The sequence below is a fragment of the Pinus tabuliformis genome, chromosome 7, assembly GCF_031772625.1.
Source record: "Pinus tabuliformis cultivar Carrire ecotype Pingquan chromosome 7, CPIR1, whole genome shotgun sequence".
NCBI lineage: Eukaryota > Viridiplantae > Streptophyta > Pinopsida > Pinales > Pinaceae > Pinus > Pinus tabuliformis.
Genome location: NC_142293.1, coordinates 1386481994 through 1386498214, shown reverse-complemented (window position 1 = coordinate 1386498214; position 16221 = coordinate 1386481994). Strand labels below are relative to the sequence as shown.

The 16221-nt window shown below is 37.6% G+C and overlaps 1 protein-coding gene across 3 annotated transcripts; it reads left to right on the top strand.

The window, feature by feature from the left end:
• Positions 1-8952: 8952 nt before the first annotated feature.
• On the top strand, positions 8953-10598 carry LOC149252813 (uncharacterized). 3 transcript variants are annotated; one of them, XM_089459812.1, is made up of 4 exons: positions 8956-9082; positions 9211-9395; positions 9665-9786; positions 9911-10598. In XM_089459812.1, the coding sequence occupies exons 2-4, from the start codon at positions 9242-9244 to the stop codon at positions 10232-10234; spliced, it is 600 nt and encodes a 199-aa protein (XP_089315938.1). In that variant the 5' UTR covers positions 8956-9082; positions 9211-9241; the 3' UTR covers positions 10235-10598. The 3 variants fall into 3 exon arrangements, with proteins under 3 accessions (XP_089315937.1, XP_089315938.1, XP_089315939.1); XM_089459813.1 differs by having other exon boundaries at positions 8962-9082; positions 9258-9395; XM_089459811.1 differs by having other exon boundaries at positions 8953-9395.
• Positions 10599-16221: the final 5623 nt, after the last annotated feature.

Below are 16221 nucleotides of genomic sequence, written 5' to 3'. Positions count from 1 at the left end.
CTCGTCTGCACTCGGTCCTTCGTCAAAGGGACAGCAGTTACCCTGTTCTTATCTTCTTCTTTGGAACAACAGCTCCTCGTCTTTACCCTTTCCTGCACAGGAAAATGATAATTATCAGCGGATAAGTCTTTGCATACTAATTCTACGTAGTCTACCACAATTCTCTATTGTTTTCCTAAAATGATCATTAAAAACATACCTTTTTAGTACTCCACAGGCATAAGGTTAGAAATACAATACAAAGATGCCCCATGGCATCAGATGTGTTCAATACAGTGTATATTGAGCATTTGCCTGCTTTCAGGGAAATCTGTCAGTTGTTTCTTAGATGTGTCATGTCTAATTCTTCATACAGTAGGACCTTTTCCTATCCAAAAATCAAGCTACTCGAGACCATTTGATGCATCAAACCGCTTTCTCATTCTCTTTCTCTTGTACTTTTTCTTTGTGGCAGGCTATATCACTGATGATGTGGAACATTCTGCTTCAAAAATCTCAGAGGAAGTATGTAAGATATGCATGCCATGTCTTTCTTCATTCTCCATCTGCTCTATCAAGAATGAGGAATCAGTCTCACAGGTTTCATGAGTTATAACTTGATCTTTTATGACCGATGGATCAAACATCCAAGCATCAACCTGATTCTTATCCTCTGACTGATGCTGAAGTTTCTGTACCTGTATTGTTATGGTATCCATCTGGGTAGAGTGTTCAACCTTCATAGCACTAACTTCCTTGGCATGGTTTTCCTCCATGGTCAATAACCTATTCTGAAGACATATCTGACCAGCTTTTTTATTACTTTGTTATTATCTGTTATTATGGTCATCAAGCAATGTTGCATAGAGTTTATCTCTTCCTCATGATTTTCTTGTATGATAGCTAACTGATTATTATAATGGAATCTCATGATGGTCATTTCTTCATCCATAGTTGACAATCTGTTTTGAGTCAAACTTATTTCTTCTTGATAACTTGTTTCCATGGCAGTCACGTGATTTGAATGATGAAATTCCATGATCGTCATATTTTCCTCTAGGGCCAATAACTTGCTTTGCATAGAATTAATTTCCCTGTCATGATTAGCTTTTATGGTTTCCATTTCCTTAGCATGCTGACTCTGCATGTTGGTCTTCATATCCTACATATTTTGAGCACACTTTTCTACTACGGCGGCTACGTGATCAGAGTGTTCAATTTTCATGATTTCCATCTCCTCATCACGTTTCTCCAGTTGAGTGTACAAAGTTCTCATATCCTTGACGTAATCAGTTATAATTTTTTCTTGATTAAGCACCATATTTTTTACCATTTGTGTTTGACTGAACTGCATGTCTTTAACCAACTACTTTAGTTCTTCTATAAGATGCTTATCATTCTCGCTTTCATTGTCGACATTTATTTGATAACTTGTTTCCGCTTTTCCCCTATCATGGATTTGCCTTGCAACAGTACAAGTGGATGGCACATTTTGATATGGAGAATTCTCCAGAATTATTTCATTGATAGTTGGATCCTTTACAAGATCACTTTCAATATGTTGCATAGTTTTAGGGGCACAAGGCGAGCCACCTTGATCACCATATCTATCTGTAGAAGCATTGATGATGTCTTGTAAAGAAGCGAAAGAATCCTCAGGACAATTATGAAACCAATTCAAAGCATCACCCTCTAAAGAAAAGGAAAATAGACGCATCTTGACATCTTCATGTTTATATTGGGAAGAACTACAATATTTGATTATTGTATGAGTGGCCCTGCATAGATGCTTTCTAGCAGCAACTGAATCACCACCTAAGAAAAAAGGCAATTTATGAATGGCCTCTTCCAGCGTATCATGGAGAAAGTTAGTAAAATGATGCGGGGTAAACAAGTCATCCATGGTGACTTGCTTAAAGGGATAAGGAGGGACCAAATGGATGCTAGAGAGACACCCCTGCTCAAGAAAATCAAGATATCCACAAGAAGCGAGGTTGTAGTAGAAATTCTTGTAAGAAATGAAAGAAGTGCAATTGCCACTTGAACATGAATCTAGCTCTAGGATCCAAAAGGCAAAAACAACTGGATATAAGGGAGGGCTTCTTGTTTGAGAAACAATAAATGAAAGAAGTGGAGTCGCCACCCAAACAAGAAATGAACTGAAATGTCCAGGTGCTAAAAGTGCAGATAAAATGATTAATGAGATGACGAAAGATAAGGCGATGAAAATATCAAATGACGCTAAAAAATGTTGTGCCGCTTGACAAACTAATAAATGGAAGAAAAGATGAGATGATTAAAACGATGTCGAGGAAACCAAGGATGAAAAACTCTATCCCTGGCAACGGTGCCAAAAAATGTTGGCGTTGCCTACTAAAATGAATGATAGAAATATGAAACATGAATGTCGTAAAGCCAAGGCCCAATAAATTTGTCCTCGGAAACGGCGCCAAAAAATGTTGTGTCGTTTGACAGGCTAATGAATGGTGTAAAAGATTAGATGATTAGAAAAATGTCATGTGGACCAAGGACAGAAAAACTCTATCCTTGGAAACGACGCCAAAAAATGTTGTCGCACAAAGTGTCTAGGCACAGCGATAATGCTCAGAGTAAGGGTTGTCACTCTTAATCCTTACTCTGTTTAGACTCTCTCTTAGACAAGTCAAAGGGAGTAGTCCCTAAGGTAAATGGATGAGGATAGCCCATGAAACACAAGCTCTAGGAGATTTTAATGATGAAAAACTTGATGAATCTAAAGCGAGTCTCAATCAATTGAGATAGATAGATTAAAATAAGACATGATCACAAGATAAAAACGATTACAGACCAGTGCCTTTAATTTGAAATAACCATAGACTAAATAATAACAAGTCATCCAGATAAAACTTATAGATGTGGAAAATCGATGATCATGAATAGTCAATGTAAATGCCCAAAATTGCAATATGCAAGAGGTTCTAGTTTAAAATAAGTTTGAATTAATGGCCCATATCTAGAATAATTAATTTTCTCCTATTGCCAATATAACTTAAAAAAATTGTCGCACCTTGTCCATAGAAGAATCATGAAAATGCATTTAATCACCAAAGACACCAAAGAAATTTAAATTAGCACTTTAATTATTCCTTAGGCAATTGCTTTAATGGTAACTAAGGAAATCAAAATCTTTCTTTTAATGTGACAAAAGTAAAACAAATCAAAGGATTAATAAATTAAAATTTTAATGGGCCATAGGCCACATAATTTTTTATTTTTATTTTTTTAATGTGAATGTGTGAACCCCTTTAATTTAATTCCTTAGTCACCAGGAATTTTAAACTTTTTAAATTTTTTAGATTTTTTAGATTTTTAGAATTTTTAGAATTTTATGATTTTTAGATTTTCAAAATTTTTATGTATTTTTAGATCTCAAATGAAATTTTTTAGATTTTAGATTTTAGATTTTTTATATTTTTCAATATCATAAGTAAAAATAAAACAAAAAGATGTGAAATAAAAACAAAACAAAATATAAAAATAAAAATAAAAAGAAATCAAAATCAAATCCAAAGGAAAAAAAAATCCTAATCTAACATCTATATAATACAAAGAATGAAAAAAGTCAGAATAACGAAATCTAAACTAACCCTAACACCTAACTAACAAGCCAATAATAATAAAAAATGAAAAATTAACTAACCTAATGTATATGCAATGTAAATGAAATGGAATTGGATGTTTTAAAATCTAGCCTCTAAAAGAAAATTCAAGGCTAAAACATAATGCATATATGAAACCTATGAAAAAAAAAGAAGGAAATTCGTATTTGTTGTGTGTGTGTTTGAAGTGCAGGTCGAAGAGAAGGAGGCTGCGGAAAGGGAATGACAGTGATGAGTAGGGACAACTGAGAAGTAATGAGTAGTGGGGAGGGATGTATACACGATACAAGTGAGGAGAGGGTTTGAAATGGCAGTGAGGGAGAGTTGAAGAAGTAGTGATGACGAGGGATGTGGAGAGGGAGTTGCAAGCCAACAGATTCGAGCTTGACCAGGGCAAAGGAAGGTCGTAGGGAGAGGGAGCAGCACTGAGTGGGAGGATGGAGCTGTGAGGGAAACAGGGGCTGCAGATAGGAAGAATAAGGCAGCGTAGGAGGGATGGAGGGTTTTTCCGGTCGATGGAGGGTGAGATTTGTTGCAGGTCGAGGCAAGGGATCAGGACAACAGAAAATAGGAGGGTTTGGCTGTATATTTGCAGGTTAGGAACTAAAAAAAAAACTTATTTGTGATTTGGGCAGCGAAAGGAAATTAAAAAAAAAAAAATCAAAATCTTTACAGCAAAAATGTAAAACAATAACCCCAAGCAACACACAAAATGGAAAATGGTGGCCCAATAAAACCCATAAATTTCTGATTAAATTGATATGTTCTGCTTTAGATTTATTAATGAAACCCCTGAAAAATCGTCTTCAGATTTAAAAAAATTCAAAACCCTGGAATGAAAAATCTTTTGAATAATCTCCTTGAAAAATTATGCAAATAAAACCCTAGAGATCCAGATCCTACCCTCCAAGGCCTACATTTGGACTCTATACAGAATTCTTCTTTAGATCTGTAGCTACAAGACAACAAGAAACACCCAAATGATATATACAATGACCTAGAAATGCTCCAGTCAAAAAACCAAAATTAATTTACAAATCTATGTACAGGAATGACAGATCTATCAGACTTGGCAAGTGTGAGTCTAACTTCGCCCTCAGATCTGATAATCTAAGGCTCTTAACAACCAAATTTATCAATTTAGCACATTAAAAAAAAATGAGGTTCTTAACTCAAAACCCTTCATGCATCACTAAAAAATCTTATGTTAAACCTGAGATCAAATTAAGTTGGGCTCTTCAGAAAACATAGATCGGGAGTTGGCTGGTCCAACTGAAAACTTCCTCGAACGCCCGATGATCTAAAAATCAAGACTTTCCTGCAAAACTCAATTCAACCAACAAAATAGAGCGAGAAAATGATAATAAAATTTCAGATAAATAGAGATACATGTTATTACATTCAAAATTTAAATTATCACTTAAATCCTAGCAACTGAGCAAGATGCCTGTACTCAAATCACTCTTTAGAAGCTATCATTAATTAATCCCAAAGTCTTTCTTTATTATCCGAATAAAAATTTACACGAGAGCTTTTCGTTTAGCACACGACTCAAAATCCGGATGAATTGACTGGCAAATGATTTCCTATTTAAAGATAAATCCTCCAACGGCTAGTTCGAGTGATCCTTGTCAAAGCAATCTCGACCGTTGATGAGGATCAAAATTTCTTTTAATCACAGGTCCTTCTTCTTTCATTGCTCACCTTGTCCTTGACTGAGACCCTTCGATGTGAGGGACACATTCTCCTCCTCCTTCACCTGCTTCGACCTGTTGTTGCTGCCACTAATGGAGCTCTTCACTAGATCTCGTCTCAACTCCTCCTGCAACAAATCAGCCCACATCGTGTCCCACCTTGGCAAGATGTCTCTACCCAAGATACTTTGGACAAATGCCTACCACTCCTTTGAGACATTGTTTAGATCCAATCTCAATAGCTCTATGGGTTGAGGCGATGCCCCAATAACTGACAACTAGTCTTGGATCTCCTGAACCCTGGTGAGGAAGGGGTCTATGTGTTCCCCTTTCTGCATCCTGATGAATCTCGACTTCTCCTCTAAGTACATCTTTCACTTGCTCGGAAGTGCATTGGTACAGCGTGGTGAGAGTATCCCACATCTCTTTATGAGAGAAACTATGTGATTTTGAACACCATTGATCAACCTCTTTGTCCGTGCCATCTCCTTTCTGTACTCGTTCAGTTGATCTACATCCGTGGGGATAGCTACCACTTCATCTGTGAATGGATTCAGGCCATATTCATTTAGAAGGAAAGACATCATTTCCTTCCAGATGACATAGTTGGAAGCACCATCCATCATGTCCTAATCTCGAAGTTCATTAGTGGCCATCTCCAACAATGTCGAAAATATCCTCTTCCCTTCTGCTTAGATACTACTAAGCTATTTGCATTCCCTTCTGGAGTGAGAAACTCTGCTCACAACGACTGTTAATATGCAAGAGAAATTGAACTTCTTAAGACTAGAAGTTCCCTGAGGAAGATTATCCCTCAGTGTGTGCTCTTATTCCACTCGACACTAGTTTCGCTCTAGTAAACTAGTGCAAAAACTATTGCGTCCAACTAGAAATCTTCTCTGTGAAAATTACTAGCTGTTCCCTCTACCTCAGGAATCCCACGATCTGGAGAGATTGAATATTTCTTTCCTTCTCTCAGAAAAATTGATTCTCCTCAATATATTCAACCTCTTGGCCAAGGTGATTGCGCTGCTTCTGGGGTTTCAACTTGCTGCCCTCTTTGAATAGCGAAACTCCCTCTTCCTTCACTATTGAACTCTTTGGTTGATCATCTACGCTTTGATGCCATGTGAAAATTCCGAAACTCAATTCCTGTTGCAACAACTAGAAATAATTCTCCTAATTGTTAAATTAATTCTTAACAATTTATTAATTGTTTGCTACAGCAAATACTGAATCAATCACACTGCAACCTATACAAATAAATGTTGGAAGAAATACTAGCACACACACATAAAATGACACAGTTATTTTTGAACCAATGTCCCTGGAAAAACCTAACTTGGGAAAACTCGTGCAGCAACTTAGGTTTTTATTATTATGCAGTAGTGAAATAATCTGAGTACAAATGAATGTCGAAACTAGGAATCCTAAAGAGGAAAATAAGCAAAAAAAAATCTAGTGAAGAATTTCCTCACTCCACACAGGTAATATCCCTAAGGGGAAATTAACAATAAATATTCAAAGCAAACTATACAAACACACCATAAAATCATAACAATCAATTAGACCACGAATTTGCATCCAAAACAATGTTTTGTGCTCATTTTATTAATGGAAAGAGGTGTACAACAAGGTGTTGGAATGAGTGCACGTGGGTTTTCTCTAAGCAACCTAGCAAAAGCCCAAAATGATCAATGAATCACCCTCTTGCATTCTGTTGTAAATTGGGCCCAAGTGTTGCACTGTAAATACCAGAAATGGTGTTGTTGCCTAAAATTATCTGCTGCTAGAGCCCTCTCTTCTCCTCAGAAATTTTCGAGAAATTAATCCCGGCCTCTCCTCAAGAAGCCCAGAATAACCCACGAAGGGTTTGGTCAAATCTTAACCCCGAAATTTCAACCCTCTTGGGCCTCGTTGACTCTCTTGCTGGGTAAATCGACCCAACTGAAGATTTTGCTGTTGAATGCTCCAAAAATGTCTACAAACCCTTTTAGAAGGCTCCCCAGGCCTTCCCTTTTGATTTCCTCCACAACCGCCCTTGTCTCCACAACTTCCCCGAGTCCCTCTTCACAACTTTTTGGAGTGAATGGAGGAATTTTTTGCATCACCTAACTTCATCTATTGGAGGAGGGTGACTAGTGATATTTCCTTTTGGATTAATGATTTCGCTTCCATTATTCTTTTCCCAGAACCCAGAACCCTACAATTCCAAAGAGATGATATTCATTATTTACTCTTTGAAGAGGGTGTCCCTTTCGTAGGACCTACTATGTTTCTCTTCTGTCCTCCTTTGGTCCCCAAGTCTACTAACTGCCGAGGGATGGTGTGCTGAAACCCCAACGCTTTATCTTTTTCCATATTTTCCAATTGTATCTCTTTGTTTTTTATTCAACCTGATCTTCTAACCTTCCTATCCATATCCTTAGCCCTTCTGATTTCTCATCGGTTGAGCTCGCGGGTATTGTTGGTCCCGTCAGTGACTTGGAGGACAAGAAATCATCTTTGTCTTCCTCCTCAGGGTATCTTTTGAGTTACCGGGTGTTGCTTTGCTTGGGGGTGCTTCTTTCTACTTTTATGGGGCCGAAGCGAGCTTTTCAGCCCCAAGACCACTGAGGCCGGTATCTCTTGAGGAAAGAGAAGAACAACCATCAGCCTGGGCAACTGCTAGGGCCTTTTGCATTTTAAAGGGCAGTTGGTCGTAGTCGACTTCTGAAACATGTATCCAACTATTCATACAGAGATTGATAGTGGCAAGGAGCCCTTTTTCCAAGTCGACTTCCACACATATCCTTGCACAAGCAAAGAGTCCATCCTTTGGCTCCGCACAGTCAATATACTTCCCCAAAGAGTTCCAAATCAGATGGAAGATTGCATTGTTCCAATAATGAAGGGGCAGGTAGGGAAGTTTCACCCAGACAGGGACAGAAAAGGGACATCACTATCCAACCTGTTCTCAAAGTAGAAAGTGTAAAAGCCCTTACCACATAATGATGAGATAACTTTGCCCTTGACGAGCTGCTTCCAGTTCTTCTCAATCCAAGACCGAACTAAGCACGGAGAGGGCTAGAGGCCCCTGAACTAACCAATAAGGCCACAATCAATGAGTTGCAAGGCCCGAGAACAAGCTTAGGGGGGCTTAATCTCAATCTTCAAGATTTCCTCCATCTTTTTCACAAAGCGAGAAGGACCTTGTTTTTGGAACTTTGGAGCAGTGGCAACTAGTGAATTGAAGGTCACAATTTCCTCGACGAGATAGACATTTTAGGCCAGTACAACTATCAAAACTGTTTAACTAAAGATCACTAAAAGGACAAACCCAGATGGGAAATGGAAGAAGAAGGGAGACAATAGAAAGAAGAAGGGGAGGCAAACGATCCACAGAAAACCATCACATAAAACCATGGCTGCGCAAAGCTTTTGGTTAAAATTAACCAACCAAAAAAAATAAAAAAATAAAAATCATCTGTACATTACACTACAATGTTTTTATATATATTTATTATATATCCACATTAATCTTGAATTTATCAAAAAAACATTAAAATGTCAATTTTTTTATCCGATAAACATTTTTTTAACAAAATTTACCGAAAAAGAAATCGCTTATATCTACTAAATTTAAAGGTAAAATAAACGCGAGACGATGGAGACACAGCTCAGGACCGAGTTGGCAGTTGCTAACGCGGAAGCTTCCTGGTGAGAAGACTCCCGCGGGAGGAAATGTCGCATCGTGTACACACAGGTCGAATTGTATATACATGGTGACAGGTAGTGTGTGTATATATATATGTATTCTAATACGACTTGTTAAACACAAGCCTTGTCTGGTAAGACTGTTATATTCCATAAATTGTGTGAGAAATTTCATTTCGGCTCTGTCATATTGCATAACGTAGAATTTGAAATTGCGTGAGAAATTTCATTTCAATGGCGGCCGCCGCAGCAACATCAGAGGGAGCCCTAACGTGCGAACAAACGAGAGAATTGCTGGATATGCAACCCCATCCTGAAGGAGGGTTTTTCAAAGAGACATCGAGAGACACCTCCGTGGCCCTTTCTAAGTCTATTCTTCCGCCTCAGTGTAATTCGTTAATCCCAATCCATTCCATTTCTCATGTTTCATTTCCTTATATATAATTTGCAGAGTCAAGTATATCTTTGGTGCGTGTAATATAATATAGTTCGCAGTTTTTTGGGATTTGGATTTGGGGATTTTGTTTTGTGCAATTAGGGTTTCAGAGCCATGGTTTGATGAGGATATGGTATTGTCACTGGTCATGGTCTTTATATTTTATTAGATGATCACACAACAGCAAGGGCTAACATGACCATGGATGTGGCTTTGTTTAGACAAAGTCGATAGACCCATAAGCACTGCGATTTTATTTCTGCTACCATCTGGAAGCGTGTCCCATTTGCATCGTATTCCTTGCGCCGAAACGTGGCATTTCTACCTGGGAGAGCCTCTCACGGTTAGTAAATTCGAATCGTTTTATTATTTCCAAGTTTTTATTTTTAATTTTATTATAAAAAAGAGCATATCATATTATACTCCGTGGAGCACTGTCGGCTAAGTCCTGGGTTGTCAAATGTCAGGTCTTTGAGCTTGACCCTAATGGGGTGATAAAGCAAACTGTGTTGGGTTCTGATCTTAGAGCAGGTCAAACATTGCAGTACACTGTGCCACCATTTGTTTGGTTTGGCTCATATCCAACTCGTGATATAGAGAGCTTTTCCAATGATGGTAGCCTGCTAGTTAATGCCCAACCTAGAGATCCCGAAACGCACTATTCATTAGTTGGCTGCACATGTGCACCTGCTTTTCAATTTGAGGACTTTGAAATGGCTAAGAGATCCGAACTTCTGTCTATCAATTCAGCTTCAAAACCTTTCATTGAGTACCTGACATTTTCTGACTGAAGATCCAAGTATGAGGTTGGCTATGGCAGGTGAATTCCAGATTTTTGCGTGTCTCAGCATGCGGTTTCTGAGGAAATAATGCATCATCTAGCAATAAACGGGGGCTTGCTGTAGATTTTTATAATTTCTTCATTTAAAACAGAGACTCCATGACCGAGTGTGTGAACTTGATTAGGAAGTGCATGGCACAACTTGTGATCTTGACAGCTCATGAAATGTTTGGACAAACTTGTATGCCTTTGATTGATTTTCATCAGATGTAAGCATCTAATATTGTAAAAGTATTTAAAAATGCAACTAGTATTTCTATAAACTAGACAGTTACATGTTTTAAATGCATGTTACCTTTCTTGGGGTTGTTATTGCTCGAGCGTTTGAAGCTAGGGGTGCATATGCTCCTATTGGTAATGCTGTTTATGTATGGCATTATACTGTGTATTTCTAAATTCTTCTTGCAATTCTCGTAAATCGTAACTGCTTGACAGTTTGAAGTTTGATTCGCATATCTCATTGATGATGTCATTTATGTAGGTCATTATAGCTCTAACTATGCATTCAATTAATAATTGAATTTGTTGCATAAGTTTCTGGTTTCGATCATGTCTATCTGGGACGTGTAATCTAATCAAGGTATTACAAATGTGTCTTGTTAACAATAGCTAATCTAGTGAATGTTAGAAATACTGTCATTTATTTGCCTACATTCCAGAAAGCAAGTTTCTCATTGGTGCTCAAGTTTCCGCAGAATGGTTTCTTGTTTAGTGTCATATTTTTTTTCAAAACTTAGTTTAACATGTTTTGGAACTATATGCCCCCTTTCTGTTATTTGGCTTCCATGAAATGATTCTTCTATTGTCTATGTTTGTTAAAACCTTACCTTCCCTAAGGACTTTGGGAGGACAACAACCTGTTCATCCGTCCTGATGTGATGGAGCTTCATGCCTCTTGCTGCATCGAATCACGGATATCTAATCTCATGAAAACACAAATTTCTGCATGTCGAATCTCGCAATAGTCAAACCCATCGTATACACCGCTCTCAAAGAACTTGCAGCCAATATACAATCATCTCCCTCTTATGGAGGTAGCAGCTGCAAGACTAAGATTATCTCATACAACAGATTTGTCTACATAATGTATATCAAGGGTATATAGTTCATTGTGGAAGACCATCAAAATATATTTGAAGAGAAGGCTCTTTTGACTTCTACAAAATAGTTCATTATGCCTGACATATTTCTCTTTATATGGAAGCCCTCATTATCCTTATGCTTCCTTGAATATTGAAGAGGTTTCATCCTGTCACAAACAAGTTGTCAGTGCATATAGCCAAATATTAAAGACATACCTGTAACTTGAAGAGAGGAAGGTGTCAAAGTCATCAACTAAGACAAGAGGGCTTGCTCAAATCCATAGGGGACTTTCTTCCTTCTCCATATCATCAAACACTTGCTTCAAGAATGGTTCTTGTATGAGGACTACACTACTCTCAATTTCAGATTGTCGCCTTTAATCTACTCTTTCTAAGTAGGTAGCTTCTTCAATCACATGAGGCCTCCAAGGATCAACAAGAGTCAGTTCATAGCTTCGCTTGTGAACTGAGGCTAATTTAAAAGAGCTGAGATAATATCGCCATATAAAGGCGTTGTCATCAAGGGAACACTCTTATTGTCATCCTGTCATCACTGAATCATAGCAATACTGCCTATACAATTTTCTTGGTGCTATTCATTGACATGACATACTGTTAGGATCTGTGCATACACATTTGAATCAATGGGTTTCTTTGATTCTATACTGCTCTGAATATATACATATATATACGATGGCATGAAGCCATACATACTACCATATATATGTTGTCTGCCATACCATGATACTGTCTGCCATAGTATTTATATATACATGCTATGATGGGGCCATGCCGATACCACTGGATACTGCTGTCGGGCCACTGTGTCACCTGGGCCAACAAGTCATAAGATTATGGGCCATTGGGCCATACCATTATCATGATGAGAGAGAGACCATATATCATTGTGAAATTTCATGATCAGATTATATATATAAATTACGATGCCAAGCCAAGGGACGAAGAATGTAATGCATATATATATATGTTGGATACAAGGGTTGTAAGACATATGCGATGCCGGAATTGAAATACATGCCAAGACTATGATACTGTCATTCATGCACTATGCTTAGACTATGCGATATCCAGAACTGCGATATGTTAGAACTGAGATACATGCGATGTGCCAAAACAGAGAGAGCAAAGGAATGAAGATCTGAGCGAGATATATGCCAGGACAGTTATATGAGACTAGTGCCATATACAAATGAAGATCCAGTGCCATAAGACCTGTAGCAAGCTAGAAATGCGATAAACCAACCGGGATTGCAGAGAGACCCAAAAATAAAACAAGTGTAAGGAAAATAATCCCGATTCAAAAATGACGTGATTTAATGGAGGAGTTTCGTCCTTTTATAATTTACTTTAGCTTCATCTTTCCTGCACCAGCTTTCTCCCTTTCACAAGGGTTGAAAGAAGTGATCAACTGCCTCTTGAACCTATCACCGAGGGTCTTCAGAAGAGATGCAATCATTCACAGAATCCTTGTTCCAAGTCCTTTCCTTTATAATCATGCGGTATCACATGTATTGACACAGGAGGAGAAGTCTCAGTGACCAACAACCAATCAAACATACAAAATTTATCACAGATGCTTATACAACTTTTCACTGATCATCCAAACCATACTTCTTCCAAACCCTAACCCTATTTTTTTTGCTATAACAAGGGTTACAGGGGTTTTCTTCAAACCTTGGCATTCTTTTAGATTTTTGTCATCCCTTTATTCACAGGTGTCCTTACAGGGGTGATGACAACAGTCTTTTTTTCAACCTGGCTTTGATACCATGTTAATTTTCTTAGGGCTTCATTGTTCTTTGCTTTAGATAATTGCATTTCATTATTTCAGATCACATTCACCCCGTAACATGTAAGCACCATTAACAATTATATAGAAAGAACAATGACATCATAGCAGCAGAACATAAAAGATCATAAGAAGAAAAACGTGCACAAAGATGATATGATTAGAGACCAGGGTAAAGCACTACAAGGGGGAAAACCCATCACAAATTCTTATTCTTCTATTAGATTGTCATAGAAAGTTCAACAGAGAGATACAAAGTGCAAATATCATCTTTTAGTTGTGAACAAGTCTTATAAAAGATACTGTTACCCTACACTGCCATACTGATATTAGGGCAGCAACATCATCTTTTCCTCTGGATTGTAAGGATGCCATTCATATACCAATACTTCTTGTAACACTGACAGTATGTATCACTTGAAGATGGAAGGGAATATCAAATGCTGCCATACACAATACTTGTACTGCTCATCATACCAAACATCATATTGTTCTGAACTGCCAAAATTGTCATATATAAAATGAACTAGCATCGATGTGATGCCAACAAGACATATCGTGCCTATCGTTGTACTCAACCATACTGGGTAATGATATCAAACAAATCGCAGGGAATAGGGTCAGTGTAGAAGCTAACGCAAAGCAACAAAGTATCAATGTCATAAACCATGCGAGGAACTAAATGTGTAACTGAAGTACACATACTTCGAACATCTGGTTAAGGGCTACAGGAATAGGTCATAGAGCGAGCTTCCAACTTCTGAGATCCAAATGAGCTACTTCTGAAATGACCTGAGCCACAGTGGTAATAGCTGCAGAATATATATTTACGAAAGCCACGAGATATATATCTAGTGATGATGCGATTCCCAGAATTATTGCCATACAAAACATTGTGTTATCCAACCGGTTATTGCCATACAAAACACTGTGTTATCAAAAAGGTAATGTGATATGACATGATGCCCATGCAAAACAATTCGTCTTCCAAAAGGTAATGTGATATGTCATGATGGCCGTACAAAACAATTTTATGTCTATACAGTGATGTGATATCCATACGGTGATACACATATCACAGAACAGATAGTGATGCGTTGCCCATCCCCATAACACAGAACAGATAAAAGTGCAGCCCATAAAGTGAGATGAACAGCACCAAGCGCAGTGCTTTGAGATATGCCACTGTGCCAGGCGAGAGGGCTCTGAGGTATGTCACCCGAACCTCAGATATTATACTAACAAGCCTTAGAAAACAAGGGTGAGGTGCCATCCGTAGTACAAAAGACAAGAGCCATCAAGTATCATTGAACCACAGAAAATCAAGAGCTATCTGAACCTTGACGAAGCCATTCGAACCCTGAAAGAACTCAGATCAAAATTCACATGCATTGGATGATACCCCAATGGGGGGGTATTTATACTTGTTGACGATGATGAAGGGACACAACTTTTGAAAGGGGCCTACAATAGATTGAAGCTGGTCTTTGAAATTTGAATTTTGATAAAGCACTTTTCCCTCCAATTTAATTTGAGCCGATTTGAAGGGTAATAATAGACCCCTTTTATATATGTATTGAACATTAATTGGATGCCTTAAAATTTCTTTGCTTAAGCAAATTAAATTAAATGGAGGCTAGGGAATTTCACTCTAGCTGCCAAATTTAACAAAAAAAAGGGGAGGAATGCCCCCACTGGGAATGCCCCTTCTTCAATTTCATCAAAGCCCCTTCTTCAATTTCATCAGGGTCTGCAAGTATTCCATTTTCTGGAAGTGGGGCTGCAACAACAACTTCAAATGTTGAGAGAAACATTCTTTTAGCAAGACAGCAGGCTGGAGAACTGAAATACCCCCGTGGAAGTATTTTATAAGACATAAGGGCTAGGGAACAAGTTAAAGGGAGGAGGCAATGTTTTTTGGGCATGCAGTTTTTGCAGCCATCAATTCAAGAGCACCTACTTCAGGACACGAGTCAAACTCATGTCATCATTGTTTTGTGTTTGACACGAAGGATTTGTGAGGGTGGGGGTGTGTCATATTACTCAGATATTATGTATGTGCAAATATGTTTCCTGTGGTATTATTTGTTTGTTCTTTGAACTTTTAGGCAAATGTTTTGTTGATTTCTCATGGGGTCATATTAAAAAAGAGACGGCTTAAATTTTATGACCACATTATAAGATAGTCTAGACTCTTTTCTCGTACTGCTGATTAGCCAGTGTTGTATAATGATATCTTTTTCAAATACGAGTATTCAAAAAAATATCTAATTTTATCATTATACAAGTATGTGAACTTGCTGCCTAGGTCAGTTATTTTGATTTTGATCTTTTCTGATCAGTATATCCATACTATTGAGGTATCTTTCAATATTCTGGACACCTACAAATTTCTTTTATGTCAGTTAGCACTGACATAATTATATTTTAACTGTGTGATTAACGGAAAGCATAGCGGCTGAAGATCTTTGAAGGGTTGTTTTACAGATCAATTGAACATTTCAAATATGTGTCGGTACTCTTAATCCCTTTAGGAGGTTCTATTGATGATATAGACTAGCTGGAGGGGGATCTCATACGCATTTGTTTGGTATAAATGCAGTCATACAATTTAAGATAAATTTCATGTCTAAATTTAATATTGAAATGCATGGATTTCATAAATCGTCAAAAATGGCAATAGACACTTAGAAATAATCATCTAAATTGTAGACGAACACCCATAACCAAATTTTCTCACAATACAAACGTCTACACCTTGAAAACACAGGAATTCTTGTAATGTATGATGTTAAAGAAAACCCTTTTGCTTTCTTTGTATATTGTCATTTCTTGCATACATTTCATAAATAGTCAGAAATTTCAATAGATTTTTTTTGAAATAATTATCTAAATCCTACGGAAACACCCATAACAAAAATTTCTCACCATACAAACGTGTATATCTTGAAAAACAGGAGTTCTTGTAAAGTAGGATGTTAAGCAAAACTGTTTCGCTCTCTTTGTATTATGTCATTTCTTGAACACAATTGATTAGTGGGCCCT

Coding starts and splice junctions, on each gene's coding strand:
- LOC149252813 (XM_089459811.1), top strand. CDS start 9,242: ATGGCGGCCGCCGCAGCAACATCAGAGGGAGCCCTAACGTGCGAACAA. Junction 9,396..9,664: donor GTCTATTCTTCCGCCTCAGT/GTAATTCGTTAA, acceptor GGCTTTGTTTAG/ACAAAGTCGATAGACCCATA. Junction 9,787..9,910: donor ACCTGGGAGAGCCTCTCACG/GTTAGTAAATTC, acceptor GTCAAATGTCAG/GTCTTTGAGCTTGACCCTAA.